The sequence below is a fragment of the Polyodon spathula genome, chromosome 4 (genome assembly GCF_017654505.1).
Source record: "Polyodon spathula isolate WHYD16114869_AA chromosome 4, ASM1765450v1, whole genome shotgun sequence".
NCBI lineage: Eukaryota > Metazoa > Chordata > Actinopteri > Acipenseriformes > Polyodontidae > Polyodon > Polyodon spathula.
The window spans coordinates 34,516,446-34,534,764 of NC_054537.1; the positions used below are offsets into that span (position 1 = coordinate 34,516,446).

Consider the following 18,319-nt stretch of genomic DNA (forward strand, 5'->3'; position numbering starts at 1 on the left):
GCAACCCACTGCAGCACCATCTTCTTATCCATGACCCGCCCCAATTTAATAAGACCTGCAACCCAACCCGAATCCGCAAGTGTTTGTCCTTTACCTACTCACATTCACACACATATATATCTACCATTCTGCACAGATTGAGTTCATACAATAGGCCGGGGTTGGCAATTCAATTTGACGGCGGGCCAAATGACCCGCGGGCAGCCGCAGAGCGGGGCACTTGCAATGCCCCTCCCACCACTCCCAGAAAATGCTTTGCAGCATGGCATACCTGCTCATCGATATAAAAAAAGCTGGTCAAGCTGGTTGAAAACAAACCAAAAAGGAAAATAATTGTGATAGTATGTCTTTGTAACCTCCAAATAAATATTAGTACAATAATATAGCATCTATGTTGTATCTATTAAGAGACTGGCAAAGTGGTCTGCAGTGTGCAGGTGTATTTGGTGATGTGATTGTGGAATAGAAGACAAACAAAGTACACGGTCCAAACGGATTTATTTCCCTTTATAATACTGGTCTGGTGACCACAAAGAATAACCCATACATTGATGTTTATTGATCGGTCAAAACAGTGGGTAGCAGTCCCAAAATAATAATACACAGCTTTTTGAGATGTTATAGTAATAAAATAATTACTAGACTTGTATCGCATTATTGAGGAGTTTGGTGATAAAATGAGTGATCGGGAGAGGATTTATCATTATGCACGACTGTGAAGAGGAACGTGATAAATACAGTGAACACGGGGTGCGACAGGGCTGGAGATGCAGTACTGAGTGTCCTGTTTATAAGTCGTCCCCCCCCCCCCACAGCAAAACAGGCTTAAAAGGCACTGCACAGCAACAGGACACTCAGTACTGCATCTCTAGCCAAGCCCCATCCCTTGTTCGCTGTATTTTTCACATCTCTCTTTATATGCATACTGATAAATCCTCTCCTGATCACCCGTTTTATCACCAAACCCCTCAATAATGCGATCCAAGTCATTATTTTGTTACTATAACATCTCAAAAAGCTCTACAATGGCTGTGATATTCTCCGAGCGCTGGATGCGGAAGCAGGTATCTCCTTTGTTTGTGTCCATGTTATCTCTGTGGTGCAGGGGCTATGTGTATTCCTTAGATACGCCCAGTTTTTCGGCTTCATTTGGCTCCTATCGGTTTAACTCGGCCATTGAAAGGTTTTTTCGGCTTTTTCTGCAGAAAAAACGACTAGAGACCTGTGCTTTACGTCTTTTTCATGATGTCGGACAGGGTCCGACATTGGACTGGAAAGGGAAAATCGTAATGTCGGATCTGGTCCGACATAGGACCGCAAAGGGTTAAACAGCACATGTAAAATAAACAGCGCCTGTGAAAATAAATGGACCGCAAAGGGTTAAACATCACAAAGTAGAATAGTTGGCTAAAAACTGTAATTCCGTCAATGGTTATTGCAGGGTTATATACCATCTATAATGCTTTATTACAATTTTAGAACACAGTTAAGCATATATTTATAAAACATTTATAAAATTAATAAGCAGTACCTTAATATAAAGTGTTACCCAAATATCATGGATGAATAGACCTGTAATATGAGCTGTTATTGCTAGACTACAGTAGCCTAACATCTTCAGGTAGTGAGATTGATGATTTAGACAACGCTAGCCACCAGTTCGTTTTAGCAACATTAAGTGGATAAACCCACCCTCAATTCTCTGCGATTGGATGACTGTTCCCTTTAGTCAAATCAAGTGATATTCTGCTGTAAAGTTATACAGTAACACAGCAGCCTGCATGAAAATACAATATTCTGTTACTGGCACAACAATGCTTGGGGGGGGGACGGGGGGACGGGACAAAATTAGCGTCTCAAGAAAAGTTCTGGGACACTGTTCCAAAAGTGGGACTGTCCCGTCCAAAACGGGACGTCTGGTCACCTTAATTGTCGTGCACAAATTACTCTCTTGTTATATAGGTATGTCACAGAGACAGCCGAAGTGGGCGGCGTCAGAACCAGGAAGAGGAATGAAATACACAACAGACAGGATGAAATGATGAAGACGCCTGTTGGCGCCGGTTTATTACAAAATAAAAGGTTTAAACAAACACGAACACACAGGACTAAACTTAACAAAACGGTGCACGGACAGACACTGACAAACACGGGGAGTTTTAAATAAACATGTATCGTGCTGGTCCCACCAGCACGTAATAGCAAATGATATATTTAAGTTTCTCCTTCTCTCGCTCCCGTTCTCCACTCACCGAACACCCAACCCCGAGTATGTGACAGCGTGCATCTATATATACTATTGTGCTGGGATTCAGTTACCAATTAATTATTCACTTGAATCCCAGCATGTGAATTAATAAAGTGCATTCACCGTGCTCACATATTACTACATTTTACTTTGTCACAAGGTACCATGAAGCCATCTTGGTAAAGGCCTCTGTGACAGGGTATCTGTCACTTGCATGGGTATGCCTATGAGTGAGTGGAGATACACGCAGGATTGATGCATCTGTCACGCCCCACAGGCGCGCAGGATTTATTAACACATAAGAGAACGAAAGTAAACAAACAGGTCATGTGATGTTACCCGCATTGGTAACGCAGAGAGGACACATACATCAAGCTGTACAAAGGCAAAATAAAACACAGTACAAAAAACTACAAATAAAAGGTGCTGTAAAAACGGTAGCGAGGTCCCACTGGAATACATTTCTCTCTATACTGCAGGCTTTTGTTGCCTGAAACTAAGCTCCGTTCCTACCCCGTCCCGGTATGCACACGACTGCCGGCAGCTGCAGTTTCTTCTTGCTTGAATGCTGGAACCCTGACCCTGGTTAACCCAGCAGTCGCCAGCAGCCTCCAGTTCTCTCCAGCGGGATTCCAGCCCTCCGTAGTGCAGAGGCTAATGCCCTTGCAGCACAGCTTCGACCAATCGCGGCCAGATGTTTTTAAAGAAGCGGACACTCAGTTATGACACGCCCACCTACTGGTGAGGGATTAGCAGAACCAATCGCTTACTGCCTTCTCCTCAACCAAACACAGCAGGCAGCAAGTCACAACCGAGCACCCGCTAGCAAACAATTATTGATTTAAACATAATTACAAAAACACACAAACAAACACACTTTCATGTGCAGGGGTCCCCTGCCACATATCCCGCTCCTCAGTATGAACCCCTCAGGGACCATTTGAAAACACCCTTCATTACACCATTATTTAACAGTAATCTACAATAATCATTTAAAAATTGACTACAGTTACTAATACTAACAATTTATAAAGTCTCCTCTTTATTTACAGCCCCAGCCCTGCTACAGCCTCCTAAACTGGATAATTTATGGAGAAAGTAATGATAATGAAAAAATGCTGATCAGCTGCGACTGATCAGATTAATCAATAAAAAGGCAACAGTTTGTGTGTTTGGGTTTTTGGGGGTTGGAGAGAGAGTCTATGCAAAGCCTGGGTGTAAACTTTATATAAAGCTATGTTTAAATTGTTTTTATAACAAATTGTTTTGTTGAAACGGTAAACGCCTTAGCCACCCAGCTTATAGTTTAAGGATGGGGGGAAAGTTTAGTTAGTATTCCAATGGGAGTTCGGTTTTTGTTTGTTTATTTGTTTTGATCTGTTAGTGTTTTGTTTAAACCTCTTGTTTATCTGTGTACATAAAATTGCACCGAATATGCTTTCTTATCCAAATAACGTTCTGATGATAGATTCACCCAAATAGACAGTTGAATGTGCTGCACTACAGTGATTAGCTAGTGAGGAAGTAATCCTTATATCATGGAATATTATCTCTTTTATATTAACTTTTTTTGTGTATCAGTAATTTTTCTAATGCATTTGTAAATGCATACAGAATTTAGAAGAACAGATTGTAATTCTAATTAATTTACTTATACTATTGCAGCGAATAGCAACTAGCAAATAAATGTAAAAAATTATAGTCTGTTTCAATGAAGCACAATATTTTAACTTTATGCCTTATGGAAATAATTTGGTGTAAATTGGGTGTTGCAAAATGATCACGCAATAATGGACATTAAACTAATTAGATTTATAAGTCAATATCTTGTTCTAAAAAAATGTAATTGTATTTTTCTTTGTCTGTTTTAATAACACCTTGTTTTTTTAATGATTGGCCATCTATACTTTGGTGAAGAAAATAGCTTTCATTTTAATTAAAGATAACATACAGTACTTAAAAGCAATGTAAAAATATATACTTTTACACACATTATAAATTAATATACACCTCTGCAAGCTATTCAATATTAACTGCTAAACATGTGACTAATGAAATGCAAGGACAAGCCAGGATTGGTCGTTCCCTTTGGGTAAATATTTTTATATTTTTCCATTTCATGCACAGATGGCACAGGGATTGGCACAGACTAATTAAAAAAGATAAAATACAATTTTCTTTCTTTTTTTTTTTTTTTACTTCGTCCTCTTCTGCAGAGCAAAATACAAGATTGTAGAATTTTATTTTGCTATCATGGAAAACAATAAATCAATTGGAATAGGCAGACAGAGAAAAATATACGCAAGAGTTGACAATAAATTAGGTAAGGAATTTTCTGAAATTACACACATGCATTGCTGCCAAGTAAAATACTTGAGATAGACCATGTAATTAAGTGATACTAGCTCGCAAAAGCATGTGCTTTTTTTTTTTTTTTATGGGCAGCAATGCACTTTTCTAACTTGATATTCTTTTACGACTGTTTATTTATGAGAAGTTATTATGTTGACCTTGTCTTTTATGATGTGCCTCTCATATTATATAGTAATTTGGCAGACTAAACATATTTACATCCAGATAACTGGTCATTAACATAATTTAAGGTATTTTTAATCACGGAACAACATACAAGAAAAAACTACAATGAAGGATGATGTTTTGCTCATGAAGCACATTGTTGAGCTCTACAAAGTAAATTATTGTTACATTAGTGCGTGCAATAAAGCTTAAGCTCTCGTAATGGAAGACGTGCTAAATAGAGTTATTTCTGCTGACTTCCACAAAAAGTTAACTGTTGATCAGATTTGCTCAGTAAATCATGCTTGTAAGGTTTTGAAAAATCACTCCAGGTTTAATCAGAACAACACTCTTGTGCATTAACACCACTCAGCACTTGCATTAGTGCATTTTTCAGAAGTACTTAAAAAGACATCCCTTGGGTACTTGCATCCCAGTGGTCAAGGGAGCTAATTTGTGTACCGCGGCTTTCCACACAAATCGTCTGTCTGGCAACCTTTTTCAAGACACAAAAGGACTCAGTCTATTTTACTGGTTCAAATCATTTTCTATCATTTTTAAGTGATGTTAATTAAGGGGCAAAAAATCAACCCACTTGTGGGATTAATATAAGAATTAAAGCCAATACTAGGGTCCCTGAGTAGCTTACCTGGTTCAGACGAAACGACAAGGTAAGCCATGCAGTCAGGCAAACACAGATTTTCACTGGGCATTCCACAGGAAGCACTGAAGTGGACCGTTTCTCCTCAATGCTCTACAGTTCCCCCTACTGGCCATATGCCCAGTGACCTCATGTGGGCACCTGCAAGGCTCCTAAAATAATTTGTAGAGCACTATCTCACACAAAACAAGGTATATTTCATAAGCTACCCCTGTTTATTTAAAACAACTGCAAAAATGTTTTTTAAATTACTCATCTGGCTTTTTTGTCTTGATCCGGGAGCATTTTGATTAATTTTGTAATTAATTCCTATAATAATGCTTCTAGACTAAAAAGCCAGTTGAGCCCAGGCCACCACATTTCTATCCGGATGGGGCACTTAATTAACACTTAATGACACATATCATATGTCAATCAAATACTCTAATTGCCCCCCTTAATTACCAAAGATAATTATTCTTTAGGTTGTCACGGGGAGCTTCTTACATTGTTAAAAACAAAGCTTGGGAAAGTTATGCTTAGTATTGTTTTGGTCTGGAAGCATTGAAATTTGTTTAAAAACAAATAGGAAAACTGCTATAATGATAATTGTTTTTGATATGTGGACTATGGGGAAGAAGTAATAGTTTGAGGTAGGTTTTGTGAAGATCAGATCGCTTTTAATGCCCCACTTAGCATTCCTGTAATAACATGGGAGAAACTCTTAATTACACACACAAAAAAAAAAAATTCAACCCAGGATTAAACAGCTGCAGTGGATGGACAATAATGTAAGATATGTTGAGGTACTCACAACTTAAAATCAGTTTGACAATTCTATTTGGAATTCTGCTCTGCATACAGAAAAATAATAAAGCAAAAAACAGATAAGAACTGGTTATAAGTACATCGTACCAATACACCAAATTGTTAGGTACTTGTGAAAGACAGCGAATGAATCCGAGTCTTCAATCTCCCTCCTGACCTGTGAGGGCCCGGTATAACAGGAACAGTGTGCCCCGGATTGGATGGTTTGACAGTTCATTCCAGGCTCAGTTGGAAGTTGGCCATCCAAAAGGGGGCAAAGCCACAATGCTAGAAGACATCGCCATACCTTGGAGTGCATGACTGAAGGTATATGAGGGGATGTGGCTGAGCGATCAGAAAAGACCTGTAAAAGATGGAGAAAGAAAAAGCAACCGTGAGTGTTTTGTGTTTGTTCGTTTATTGTTTTAACAGTGTTTGTTTTATAATTATTAGATCTCTAGCACCTGGGAGCTGTCGCTATTAAGCATCAAACTGGATTACAAACACCAGCACTAGTCTACACTATAACTGTGTATTCAACACCAGCACCTGTCACTATAACTGTGTATTCAGCACCAGCACCAGTCACTATAACTGTGTATTCAGCACCAGCACCAGTCACTATAACTGTGTATTCAGCACCAGCACCAGTCACTATAACTGTGTATTCAGCACCAGCACCAGTCACTATAACTGTGTATTCAACACCAGCACCAGTCACTATAACTGTGTATTCAGCACCAGCACCAGTCACTATAACTGTGTATTCAGCACCAGCACCAGTCACTATAACTGTGTATTCAGCACCAGCACCAGTCACTATAACTGTGTATTCAGCACCAGCACCAGTCACTATAACTGTGTATTCAGCACCAGCACCAGTCACTATAACTGTGTATTCAGCACCAGCACCAGTCACTATAACTGTGTATTCAGCACCAGCACCAGTCACTATAACTGTGTATTCAGCACCAGCACCAGTCACTATAACTGTGTATTCAGCACCAGCACCAGTCACTATAACTGTGTATTCAACACCAGCACCAGTCACTATAACTGTGTATTCAGCACCAGCACCAGTCACTATAACTGTGTATTCAGCACCAGCACCAGTCACTATAACTGTGTATTCAGCACCAGCACCAGTCACTATAACTGTGTATTCAACACCAGCACCAGTCACTATAACTGTGTATTCAGCACCAGTACCAGTCACTATAACCGTGTATTCACCACCAGCACCAGTCACTATAACTGTGTATTCAGCACCAGCACCAGTCACTATAATTGTGTATTCAACACCAGCACCAGTCACTATAACTGTGTATTCAGCACCAGCACGAATGCGGCGTGAGAAAGGGCGAAGAGCAATACCTCTACTTATTATTAATTTAGGACTGAAATCCTGTATTGTTTAGCTGTGCAATTACACATTGCTGTGTAATTGCCAACATTATTATTCAAAGGTTCCAAACAGTGCAACACTCTGTTGTTTGTTGTTGTTTGAGCGTTGCAAGCCACTTTGCCGCAATACTATGGCAGGATAGCGTCAAAAAGTAGATTCAGAGTCGGGAAAGCTTCAATTTGAAATGTGTATGTGCACTTTTAATAGACAAACAAAACACAGGAACAAACAAACAGGCAGGTGGCAAAAATAAAAGGTTTACACAAAACAATGCTGAACACAAAATACTGTTGTCAGGCTGGGCATTCGCCTTCACTGACCTGTACAGCAATTACCCAGTCTAACAGCTGACCACCTTAAACACTTTCACCAAATAAACGATTTCTCATTGCATTTATACATGTGGACACTCCCCAATTGGCATTCCTTACTTAACTGGGGACTGGCCACACCTGTGATTTCTAGCAGAACCAGATTTAACCCCATCCCTGCCAACCTTACATTCCCTCGCACAAAATTTACAGCAACAGGGCTTCTGCCCTGTCACAGGCACCAAACATTTTTAATATCAAGAGGTGAAAGGAAGCCAGTACGGGCCGGTACTGGGTACCGGTAAAACTTTTGCTGCCGTTACTAATCAACTTTATTTTTTAAAGTACAAAACTGCATTGGTGTGCTCGGCAAGATAGTACTAGCAGAATAGGCCAATGTATTGGGCTGTGTTAGCGCCATTCAACAATAGTTGGTATGGCGTCAGTGAATAATAATTTAAAAAAAAAAACCCAAAACCCAGACACCAAAATCCAAGCTGAACAATTACAAAACTCAGATGAATGCTTACAGTAGTGCATAACTGAATACTGCACTATTCTCCTACTGCAAGTCATTCAACATGTATTAATTAAATTAGCAAAGTGTCCCCCCAGTCACATCCCATCCCTTTCCAAAGCAATATGTAAGAATCTAAAGCATGCTATTAAAAACCAGAGCAATACAATACCAGTAAGAAATTAAAGTTACTTTCATACCTCTAACATCTAATCAGTTATTCATATTCATTACCTTATTAATTATTTGAAGACATTTAAAGGTGTGTTTTACATATCATTGCCAAGTTCATCATCAGTGAACACATCCACAGCATTTTCACCACTGCTCCAACCATCTGTGTGTAAACGGAATACACCTGATGATCATACTATCTGTACAATATATAATAGAAATGCAGGGATAGCAAATTAAGTCTATCATGCGGTCTCATTTCAAAGACGAATTGCTATCTATAGTCACATTTAACTATTTGTATTTTAAACATTGAGGAAACAGTCTAATTTGTATTTCTATTTTGAAAATACTATGAAAATGTTCAGTAACAAAAAAAAGCATACATACAAGTTTTTATTGAGCTATGATCTGTTTTATAACGTAATGTCTTTTTCTAAACGTCAATACAGCAGTAAATACATTAGTCGGAAAACACTGTTCTAGGTATACATGTTTGGACAGGATGTTACACGTTACACTAATGCAGTCTTGAAAGCAAACATTTTGATTTAATATGACTTGGCATTGATCTTACTGCAGGTTTTCGAAAGGGCATGGAGCAGTCCATAAATATTAGACTGTGTGAATGCAGTAAGACATGTTAATGAATTTTAAGAGCACAGCAAATACTAATAAACGTATTGAGTGAGCTGTTGATGTTTGATGCAACCATAGGCCTGTGTCCAAGGAGTTTATCCACCTCATCGTAGTAGCGGAATCATCTTATTCCTGCAGCATCGCTGCGTAAGAGGTTCTGTCTTTCCTGCATCTCTGTTTCAGGGCCTTCCATTTGCACCACAGAATAAACCAAGGCTTGTGAAAACCTTTGGTTGACATTTTTTTTCAGCTGTTGAAAAAGCACATCATTTCAGTAATTTTCCATCTAAAGCTGAACTCATATTGTTCTCTTCTAATAAATTTATGAAAGTTTTTATTTCCTCTGGAGACAACTGGTTTTTGCTTTTCCCCTCCTGACGCCATATGTAAACTTAACCCTTCTCTCTGAATACTTCCAAAATGTTGACCAAGCAAATACATTGTATGACTGAAGAAAGTAAGCACTAGCTTATAAAATTAATTCGGAAAGTATTTGCATTGCATTTGTGCTCATCGTTTTTAGTACAGGATACATTTTTATCTATCCCTATCGAACAATTTTTTTTTTGTTTGTTCGTGTACATTTTCCCGCCCCCCCTCTTGCCCCCCCATAACCTGCCTATGTCTACCACCTAGTAACAATAAAAGGTCTTAGAATCACATTTGTAAACATTAGCAAATTATTTATTAAGAGATGCTTTTTCAACCACAATTGAGTACAAAAGAATCAATATAGGCAAAATAGTCAAAACAACAGTTATTATAATGCTGTTGGCCTAATAATTATATTAATAAAAAAGCACACCAATAGAAAAGTGAAATGCTGTTCTGTTTTATTTATTGCTGCCACAATATAAAAAATACACTTTTATGAAATGTTTTCAGAGTTGGTTGATATTTGATTAATTCAAACATGTGTTATTACTATTATTACTGTAACATTAACATACCATAACATAAATTAATGAGTAAATAGCCTATGCAAAAAAATAGCAGAGTGACAGGTTGGAATTACAAGGGTTCAGCTTAGGCACAGGCCATCTCATGACAACCAAACACCGGTTCTGGCCTTAACTTACAACCAGATCAGTGAAGGTATTTAATTTACTGTAACGCTATACAATTACTGTTGCAACAGACATTTTATGAAAATAATAAAATATACATTTTAATGGTGGCAAAAAGTAAAAAAAATAAAATAAAACATGTCTAAAACCAATATTGACTCATGTAATAACCTCTAGTTTACACCCAGTATCTACATTTTCAGGGCGCTACAATCACCTTGTTATCTCGTCAACTCATTTGTTTAGATTTTTTTTCCATGTCCTCAATGAGACATTGTAATATTATGTAAAATCCATTGCATAAAAATATATTAAAGCTCATTCACACATGAGGTGACGCTAAGCAAAACACACTGCACCATATTTTTGGACAAATGCAAGGTTTTAATAGTTCTATCAGAGCCTATGAAATGTTGCACTACGCTGTGTGACACAATAGAAAGATTGTATTAATGAGACAAAAAGACTAAAAAAAAAAAAGACCCTCCCCTCGGTAAGCTTTAAGTTGCTTTGGATATTGGAATCATTAATAACTTGGATAAAATTGAAAGGGGATTACATAATTTCTGTATAAACTGTAAATCTAATCTTCAGTAGGACAATTAAAATGGCTAACTAATTCAGCTCAGAATTAATTGTCAGGAATAGATAAATAATTGATAAAAGGCAAATGGTACTTTACAACTATAGAACAAAAATCTGCACCAGTTTTATGGTTGAGTTTTACTTTATCCTAATGCACAATCAATATTACAGTTCTGAGGTAACGTGCTCAACTCACATTAACCCCAGTCTAGAACTAAAATGATGTCCACTGATAGTGAATGTCTTAAATATATTTGTTAAACAAGTTAATGCCACTATATTCATATAGCTGTTGCACTTCCATGTACTACACTACAACCCTCTTCTGCTTGATGACACACAATGCTGTGACGCTGTGAAGATTTAAATATTCCATCTTCTGGAACAGAGTGCTGTTTGCCGAGTGGTTTTGGTGGTGGTTACTCATTATGCTTTAGAATGATCCAAACGTTCTCCTTTTACATACCATCCTTTATGCACGAGAATTATAAGGTTATTTGCAAACCAACAAAGCTCTACACTGAATGAGATACTGTACCTTCTATTAGTCAATTTTGGAACAGAATGTTGTGGCTTAGACACACTGTCTGTAAGTAAACACAAAATAGAACCAGTTAGAGTACAGCTCTGTTGACTGCTCATATATATAGTTATATAGTTTATATATATATAGTTATATATAGTTAGCCTGACATGCTGCCCAGCCCCCATGCACATCTGGACAGTCAAACACACTGTACAGATAAATAGAGTTACAAGTACAGCAAATGGGAGATCCTGCATTGGATGTTTCAGAAAATGTGATCACCAATAACTCCAAAGCATGCAAAATGATTTCCTGTAGAATGATATAAATTGTGTGGATCTTCCTAAGGGATGGTAGGTGGTGGACAAAGACGGGTAATGTGCAAACCATAATACTTAGGCGTGCTGATACTGTACGGTAAATACAGCTTCATGCATTATTTAATTTGCTTTTTTTTTTCTTTCAGAAACCAAACTGCTGCAGTCTTTAATGTTGTGATCTGCTCAGTCCCGCCCCCCCCCCCCCCCCCTCTCTGTATGATAATAGGTGGGCTTCAGTGAGATGGAATTGTTTTCCTGTAACTCACTGAAGACGCCCATGCATTATTTTTTTTTTATAATACATGGATACACTTGTGATGCTAATATTAAAGAAGACCAGGTTCAACAGTATAGTTTTATGTAATTATCCGTTAGTGCTTCAGCTTTGAATGATTGCCTTTACCTTGTTTTACTTTCCCGATCTCCATTTTCTCTGAGATTCTCATTTTGTTGATCATTAATGAACATTTCTGTACTGCGGCTGTTGCCGAGTGATTGAAAACGAGACATTTTGTGTTTGAATTAGAAGTGATGGTCTTGAGGAGTCGAATGAATCAATGTTCAAGTATATTTTCCTCTAGAGAAATTAAGAGAGAGAGAGAGAGAGAGAGAGAGAGAGAGAGAGAGAGAGAGAGAGAGATGCATATAACAAAACAGAACTGGAGCAGCTGATCGTAAAAAATAAAGAGTAACGAGAGGTGGCGCTGTAACGTTATCATTGTAGCAACATTGAATGCAACGGAAACAGTTGCAAACTTTAAAGGGATTTTGATATAGCAGTTGAAGAAACCTTGCGCAAGTTGTATGCTCCTTTCATATTTCTTACAAGAATATTTTACTACGACCTCTAAACACGCGAGAATATCATTTGAACAAAAAGCAACAGAAATTTACGCAAAGTAACACTTTCCAGGAAGTTACCAAAAATAAGAACACTACGTTATTACTTGTTTATCATAATTATGCATATGCCTAACGTTTAATATGTAATTTAATAATTTGAGGTGTACATAACATGTGAAATGTTTATATTTATTAAATATAGGCTACAGTTTAACCAATTCTGCTTTAAACCACGACACCGTTTTTTTTTTTTTTTTTTTTTTTTAATTTTTAATTTTTTTAATTTTATATAAGCCTATATGTTGTATTCTACTGTATCTATATTAGAGCAGCACTGAGTTAAAAACTGTACGACAAGCACATTCGGGTGACTAGTTTGAGGCTCCAAGTTAAACAAGGTAGCCTAAACACTGAAATACTGCTAACTTTCAAATTATGACCAATTGTTTGGGGGGTAGGGGGGGGGGGGGGGGGGGGGTATTTGTTTGTTTTCTTTTGTTTTACACAGTGTGCACAAACTGTGTAAATAATTTCCTATAATTTCCTATGAAACGCCCTGAGTAAATAATCCCAATAAACATTGCGATAAGGATTTCACACGCCAGTAGCACGCTCTCAGGAGGGGCAATGAAACAAACGTACTGACAGTTCTGGTCCCACCTCTTTTGTTTGCTCATTGGGGGTTCGTTTTTAGTCGGGCAGTTTTTCCTTACTCCTGAATGGTTTAGACGTTTGTCAGTTACAGGATGGGCCTCCTAACATTTAATTCAAAGGAAACAGCGGAGTCAGATGTGATTTGAGACAGAGGTAGCGGCTGAGAGACAGACAGAGCTAAGAACAATCTTCATTTAATGCCGGGATAAATCAAAACAGCCTTATTTGAAGCTCATTGCATAACATTGTTGCTGTTGTTTTGCTCACTTTCAGTTATGGATTGGGGGAGTACACAGAACAATTGTGAATGGATAATTCAGTGTCTTTTCCAACAGCTTTAGTTGGAGAAAGTGTCAGGAAACCACAGCTTGAATTTGATCAGTAAAGCATGACTCATACTGCCCAAAGCAAAGTGAAAAGCTGTTAGTTCTGGACTTCTCCATGGGCTACAGATAATAAACATGTTAACTAACTGATGAACCCTTGTCAAAGGGTTAGATAACAGGACACATGGCAATCCTTAGCTCTGTGGAAACTGAACAGGGGTAAACCTAAAGCTTATCTGGTTTGACCAGCTGAAGAGAGATAGCAAATACTTTCTCTTGAAACCAACTGTTGACCTTGTGAGAAGATAAATTCATAAGCAATGGCGTCAGAAGTGGTGTGTGGACTGATCTTCAGATTGCTTCTCCCAATATGCCTTGTTGCAGGTAAGGTTGTTTTTTTTTGTTTGTTTTTATTTATTTTTTTGTTTTTGTTGTTGTAAACAAGCAATGCAGATTCAATTTAAAATGACATACCAAAACAGCGACTTATCAAAGATAGAAACTGCTGTGTGGTGCATCTGCTCAAATTGGAATACATATTTCAGAATAATACTATACATGTACCTGTAGATATTGAAATGCTAAATAGTTGTGGATAGACCCCAGTCTGACAGTCAGGTATACTTAGCTGCCTGTCACTGGTTGTGGTTGCTTATTTTACGCATTTTAACCTTTCACCCTTAACGGTACACAACCAAATTCTGTTGAGCACAGAAATTAATGGTGATTAAAAAACTACAGTACACATGGATTGTATAAATGTCACTGTTCAGGAATAGCATAGTACATGGGCAATAGCATTGCAATTTGCAGTAGCCTATGAAAAAGTTTCCTCCAACAATTCTGCTGCAACGAATATAAAATGTATTCAATTGAAAACTGAAATACGTGTTCTAATTTATTGGGAAAATCTGACTGAATTCAACACGCAACCGATTTTGTTTTTGTTTTGTTTAATAATTTTAGATCTCTGGTTAATTACAATAGTCGTTTGAAATAACCAACTATTAACCAGTGAGCACATGCAAAGAAACTTTTTGTAATTACACCTTTACGTAGGTAAAAAATCTGGAATACGGGAACAATTAAAAATTAATGCCACAGGAAATGGGAAATATTTTGTTTTCTGTAACATAATTTTCATTGAATAATTCAAATGTCTTTTGTGACCGAACAACGAACAACAGGTAAATGTATAAGATATATAAAAAATATATACATATAATCAGTTTAAGATACATTTATTAAAATAAATGTGTTATCTACTTCCAATAAAACTTTCTCCTTTTTTCCAATGCAATTCACTGTATCAAGTTGTACTTTTGGGATAATAATTAACAAAGGGGGCAAACTTTATGTGCCTTATAGTTATTGTTATTGCAAATGTCCGGTTTTGTAGCAGTGCCCGTGTTGATCTGCTGCATAACAAACGTAACATAACCTTATATCACTAACTGTCATTGTAATGTACTGTAATAATATATCAAATGTCATTATAACATCCATGTAAATGGTTAAATTAAAGTATCCATTGTACAGGCTACAACATATTGCTAATTGGTGTAAGGTTATATGTGTTATTATTTATTTTAGTTTCATATTTAATAGTAAGTATTGCTAAATTTAATATATATATAATGTATATGTATAACACAATTAAAGCTGGACGCTAATGTCTGATTTGAGCAGGTGTCAAAGTATATTTGCAAAATTGAGACCATAGGAAACTTTCTCGATATAAAGCATGTTCTCCTCTCTATTTTTCACTCGTCCTTGTTAATCATGGGATAAGCAAGCAGCAGCAGTCGATCAAGATGTTATCAATCGCATCTATGCTTAGAGGGAGTTGACTTTATCACCTCCAGGACTGGGTTCTGCTGCTTCAAAAAAGAAGATAGCGCCTGATACGATCTGTTGTATCGCGGAACCCAGATACAGAGTTGAAAGTGACAGTTACAATTTTAGTTTTTTATTTTTCAGATTGAAATGTGCCGCAGGTAAGGGGGTCATCATACTGTCCACTGTGAAGTGTTTTAAGATACTACCCAGAACAGCTCGCGTTTAAACAAAGAAACAAAGGCCTCGATAACAATAATTGTCCCAACTAAATTAACCCTTTTCTTGAGATACAGCGAACAGATACACGTATACCGAGTGAATGGGTTTTATTAGGGCTCAAACCAGTTAACACATTTGTGTGTGACGTGTTATTTACACATCAAAATTACTATCGGCGATTTTGGCTCTGTCATTTTCTGATTAGCATCAGTATACAGACCGAATCAAGATTGCACTGATATCTGGTTATCCAGTAAAGAAAGCTATTATGGTCCCTTTTGCCTGTCCGTTAGGTATGTGGTTTGCATCACTGTCTGTAATTATTATTATTATTATTATTATTATTATTATTATTATTATTATTATTAGTGTTGTTTTTTTTTTTTTTTTTTTTTTTTTAAATGTTTTACAACATATAGGCCTAAATGTGTTTAAGAAGCAAAACTACAGTTTGGGTCTAAAATAAAATATGATTATATTACACAGGCATACATAGTTATATGTATAGTCATATTGAGCTTGACTGAAGTCCAGCACTTGGTCCAGTATTTTATTTTCCTTGGTGTATTTGGTGAAGGTGGCTGCACAGACTGGAACTCTTTGGAAAATTGTAGGGTTTTTGATTGGTCTTGTTAGATGTCTGAATTCAAAATAAAACTTTGAATGAAAATATACAAGACTAGGTAGGAAATCTAACTTCGGTTTTACACATTCATTACACACTCATTACACATTCATTACACACTCATGTCACATTCATTACACATTCATAACACATTCATTACACATTCATTACACACTCATGCCACATTCATTACACACTCTACTCATTTAATGATTATATACTTCAGAATATTTTAAAGTTCTGATTCAAGAATGACAAGAATTTCACTGATGAATGTAGGCAAAAGTGACAAGAATAAAAATACCTAACTAAACATTTCATTAAATCACTTAGTAAGTTCAGTCAAGCGGTTCAAATCTTATTACAGGAAGGTACCCTGTTAATCCAGTCAAGACCCTGGCAGGAGGTACGGTATTAGTAATAACATGGTACAAATTGTTAATATAGTGTAACAGTTATTTTACAGACTTAGATATTGGAATCTCGGGGATATTGCATTCTATGCCCTGCTGTTTGCCTGTATGACATCTATACAGGTGCTTGACTCTCAACAAACTTAGCAAGCATTTAATGCTTTGTGACTTAATTTGATCAAGATTCGTATAGAAGGTTATCTTCCTTTTTGTGCCAGCATATAGTTTAGTTTTATGTATAGTTTTATACATAATATATATGTATATATGTATATATAGACACACACACAGTGTCTATAGCAAGTCTACACCCCCTTTCAAATTTTACATGTTTTGTTGCCTTTTAGCCTGGAATTAAAATGCATTAATATATATATATATATATATATATATATATATATATATATATATATATATATATATATATATATATATATATATATATTTATCTACACATCCTACCCCACAATTTCCAAATGAAAAAAAATTCTAAAAATTTGTAGAAAATTCATAAAAAAAACAAAAAAAAAACTGAAGTAGCTTGGTTGGATAAGCCCCCCCCCCCCCCCCCCCCCCCCCCCCCCCCCTTGTAATAGCAATCCTAAATTATCTTCGGTGTAACCAATCATCTTCAAAATCACACACCAAGTGTGGCCTCCACTTCTGTTAAATTGTAGTGATTCATATGATTTCAGGATAAATTCAGCAGTTCCTTTAGGTTCCCTCTGCTGGGCAGTGCATTTCAAAACAAAGACTCAACCATGAGCACCAATTCGCTTTCAAAAGAACTCTGGGACAAAGTTGTTGAGAGGCACAGATCAGGCAATGGGTATAAAAAAAAATATCAAAGGCCTTAAATATCCCTTGGCGCACGGTCAAGACGATTATTAAGAAGTGGAAGGTGTGTGGAACCACCAAGACCCTGCATAGATCAGGCCGTCCCTCTAAACTGGATGACTGAGCAAGAAGGAGACTGATCAGTGAGGCTACCAAGAGGCCAATGGCAAATTTACAAGAGCTACAGGCTTTTATGGCCAAGACTGGCCAAAGTTTGCATGTGACAACAATATCCCAAACACTCCTCAAATCTGGCGTGTATGGCAGAGTGCAAGAAGGAAGCCATTACTCAAGAAAGCCCACCTTGAATCCCGTTTGAAGAATACAAAAAAAAACACTCAGGAGATTCTGTAGCCATGTGGCAAAAAGTTCTGTGGTCTGATGAAACTAAAATTGAACTTTCTGGCCTAAATGCAATGCATTATGTTTGGCGCAAACCCAACACAGCGCATCACCCAAAGAACACCATCCCTACTGTGAAGCATGGTGGTGGCAGCATCATGTTATGGAGATGTTTCTCATCAGCATGGACTGGGGCATTTGTCTTGATAGAAGGGAAAATGAATGGAGCAAAGTACAGAGAAGTCCTTGAGGAAAACTTGCTGCCCTCTGCAAGAAAGCTGAAACTGGGATGGAAGTTCCCCTTTCAGCATGACAATGATCCAAAGCACACAGCCAAAGCTACACTGGAGTGGCCCAGTCAGAGCCCCGACCTAAATCCAATCGAAAATTTGTGGCATGACTTGAAGATTGCTGTCCATCAATGCTCCCTAAGGAACTTGACAGAGCTTGAACAGTTTTTTAAAG

General features: G+C 37.3%; 1 protein-coding gene and 1 long non-coding RNA gene across 2 annotated transcripts in view; one reads left to right on the forward strand and one right to left on the reverse strand.

Moving 5' to 3' along the window:
* Positions 1 to 6,353: 6,353 nt before the first annotated feature.
* Positions 6,354 to 12,253, reverse strand: LOC121313835. Its single transcript, XR_005950047.1, has 3 exons — positions 12,160 to 12,253; positions 11,449 to 11,497; positions 6,354 to 6,576 (listed from the first exon to the last, which is right to left on the reverse strand). It is a non-coding gene; the product is annotated as an uncharacterized LOC121313835 (long non-coding RNA).
* A 1,135-nt stretch (positions 12,254 to 13,388) lies between these two features.
* LOC121314460 (piezo-type mechanosensitive ion channel component 2-like) overlaps positions 13,389 to 18,319 on the forward strand; it is a 211,410-nt gene continuing 206,479 nt past the window's right edge. Inside the window, exon 1 of the mRNA XM_041247759.1 lies at positions 13,389 to 13,963. Coding sequence (XP_041103693.1) covers positions 13,900 to 13,963 — 64 coding nt within the window. The 5' untranslated portion in view covers positions 13,389 to 13,899. The remainder of the gene's footprint in view (positions 13,964 to 18,319) is intronic.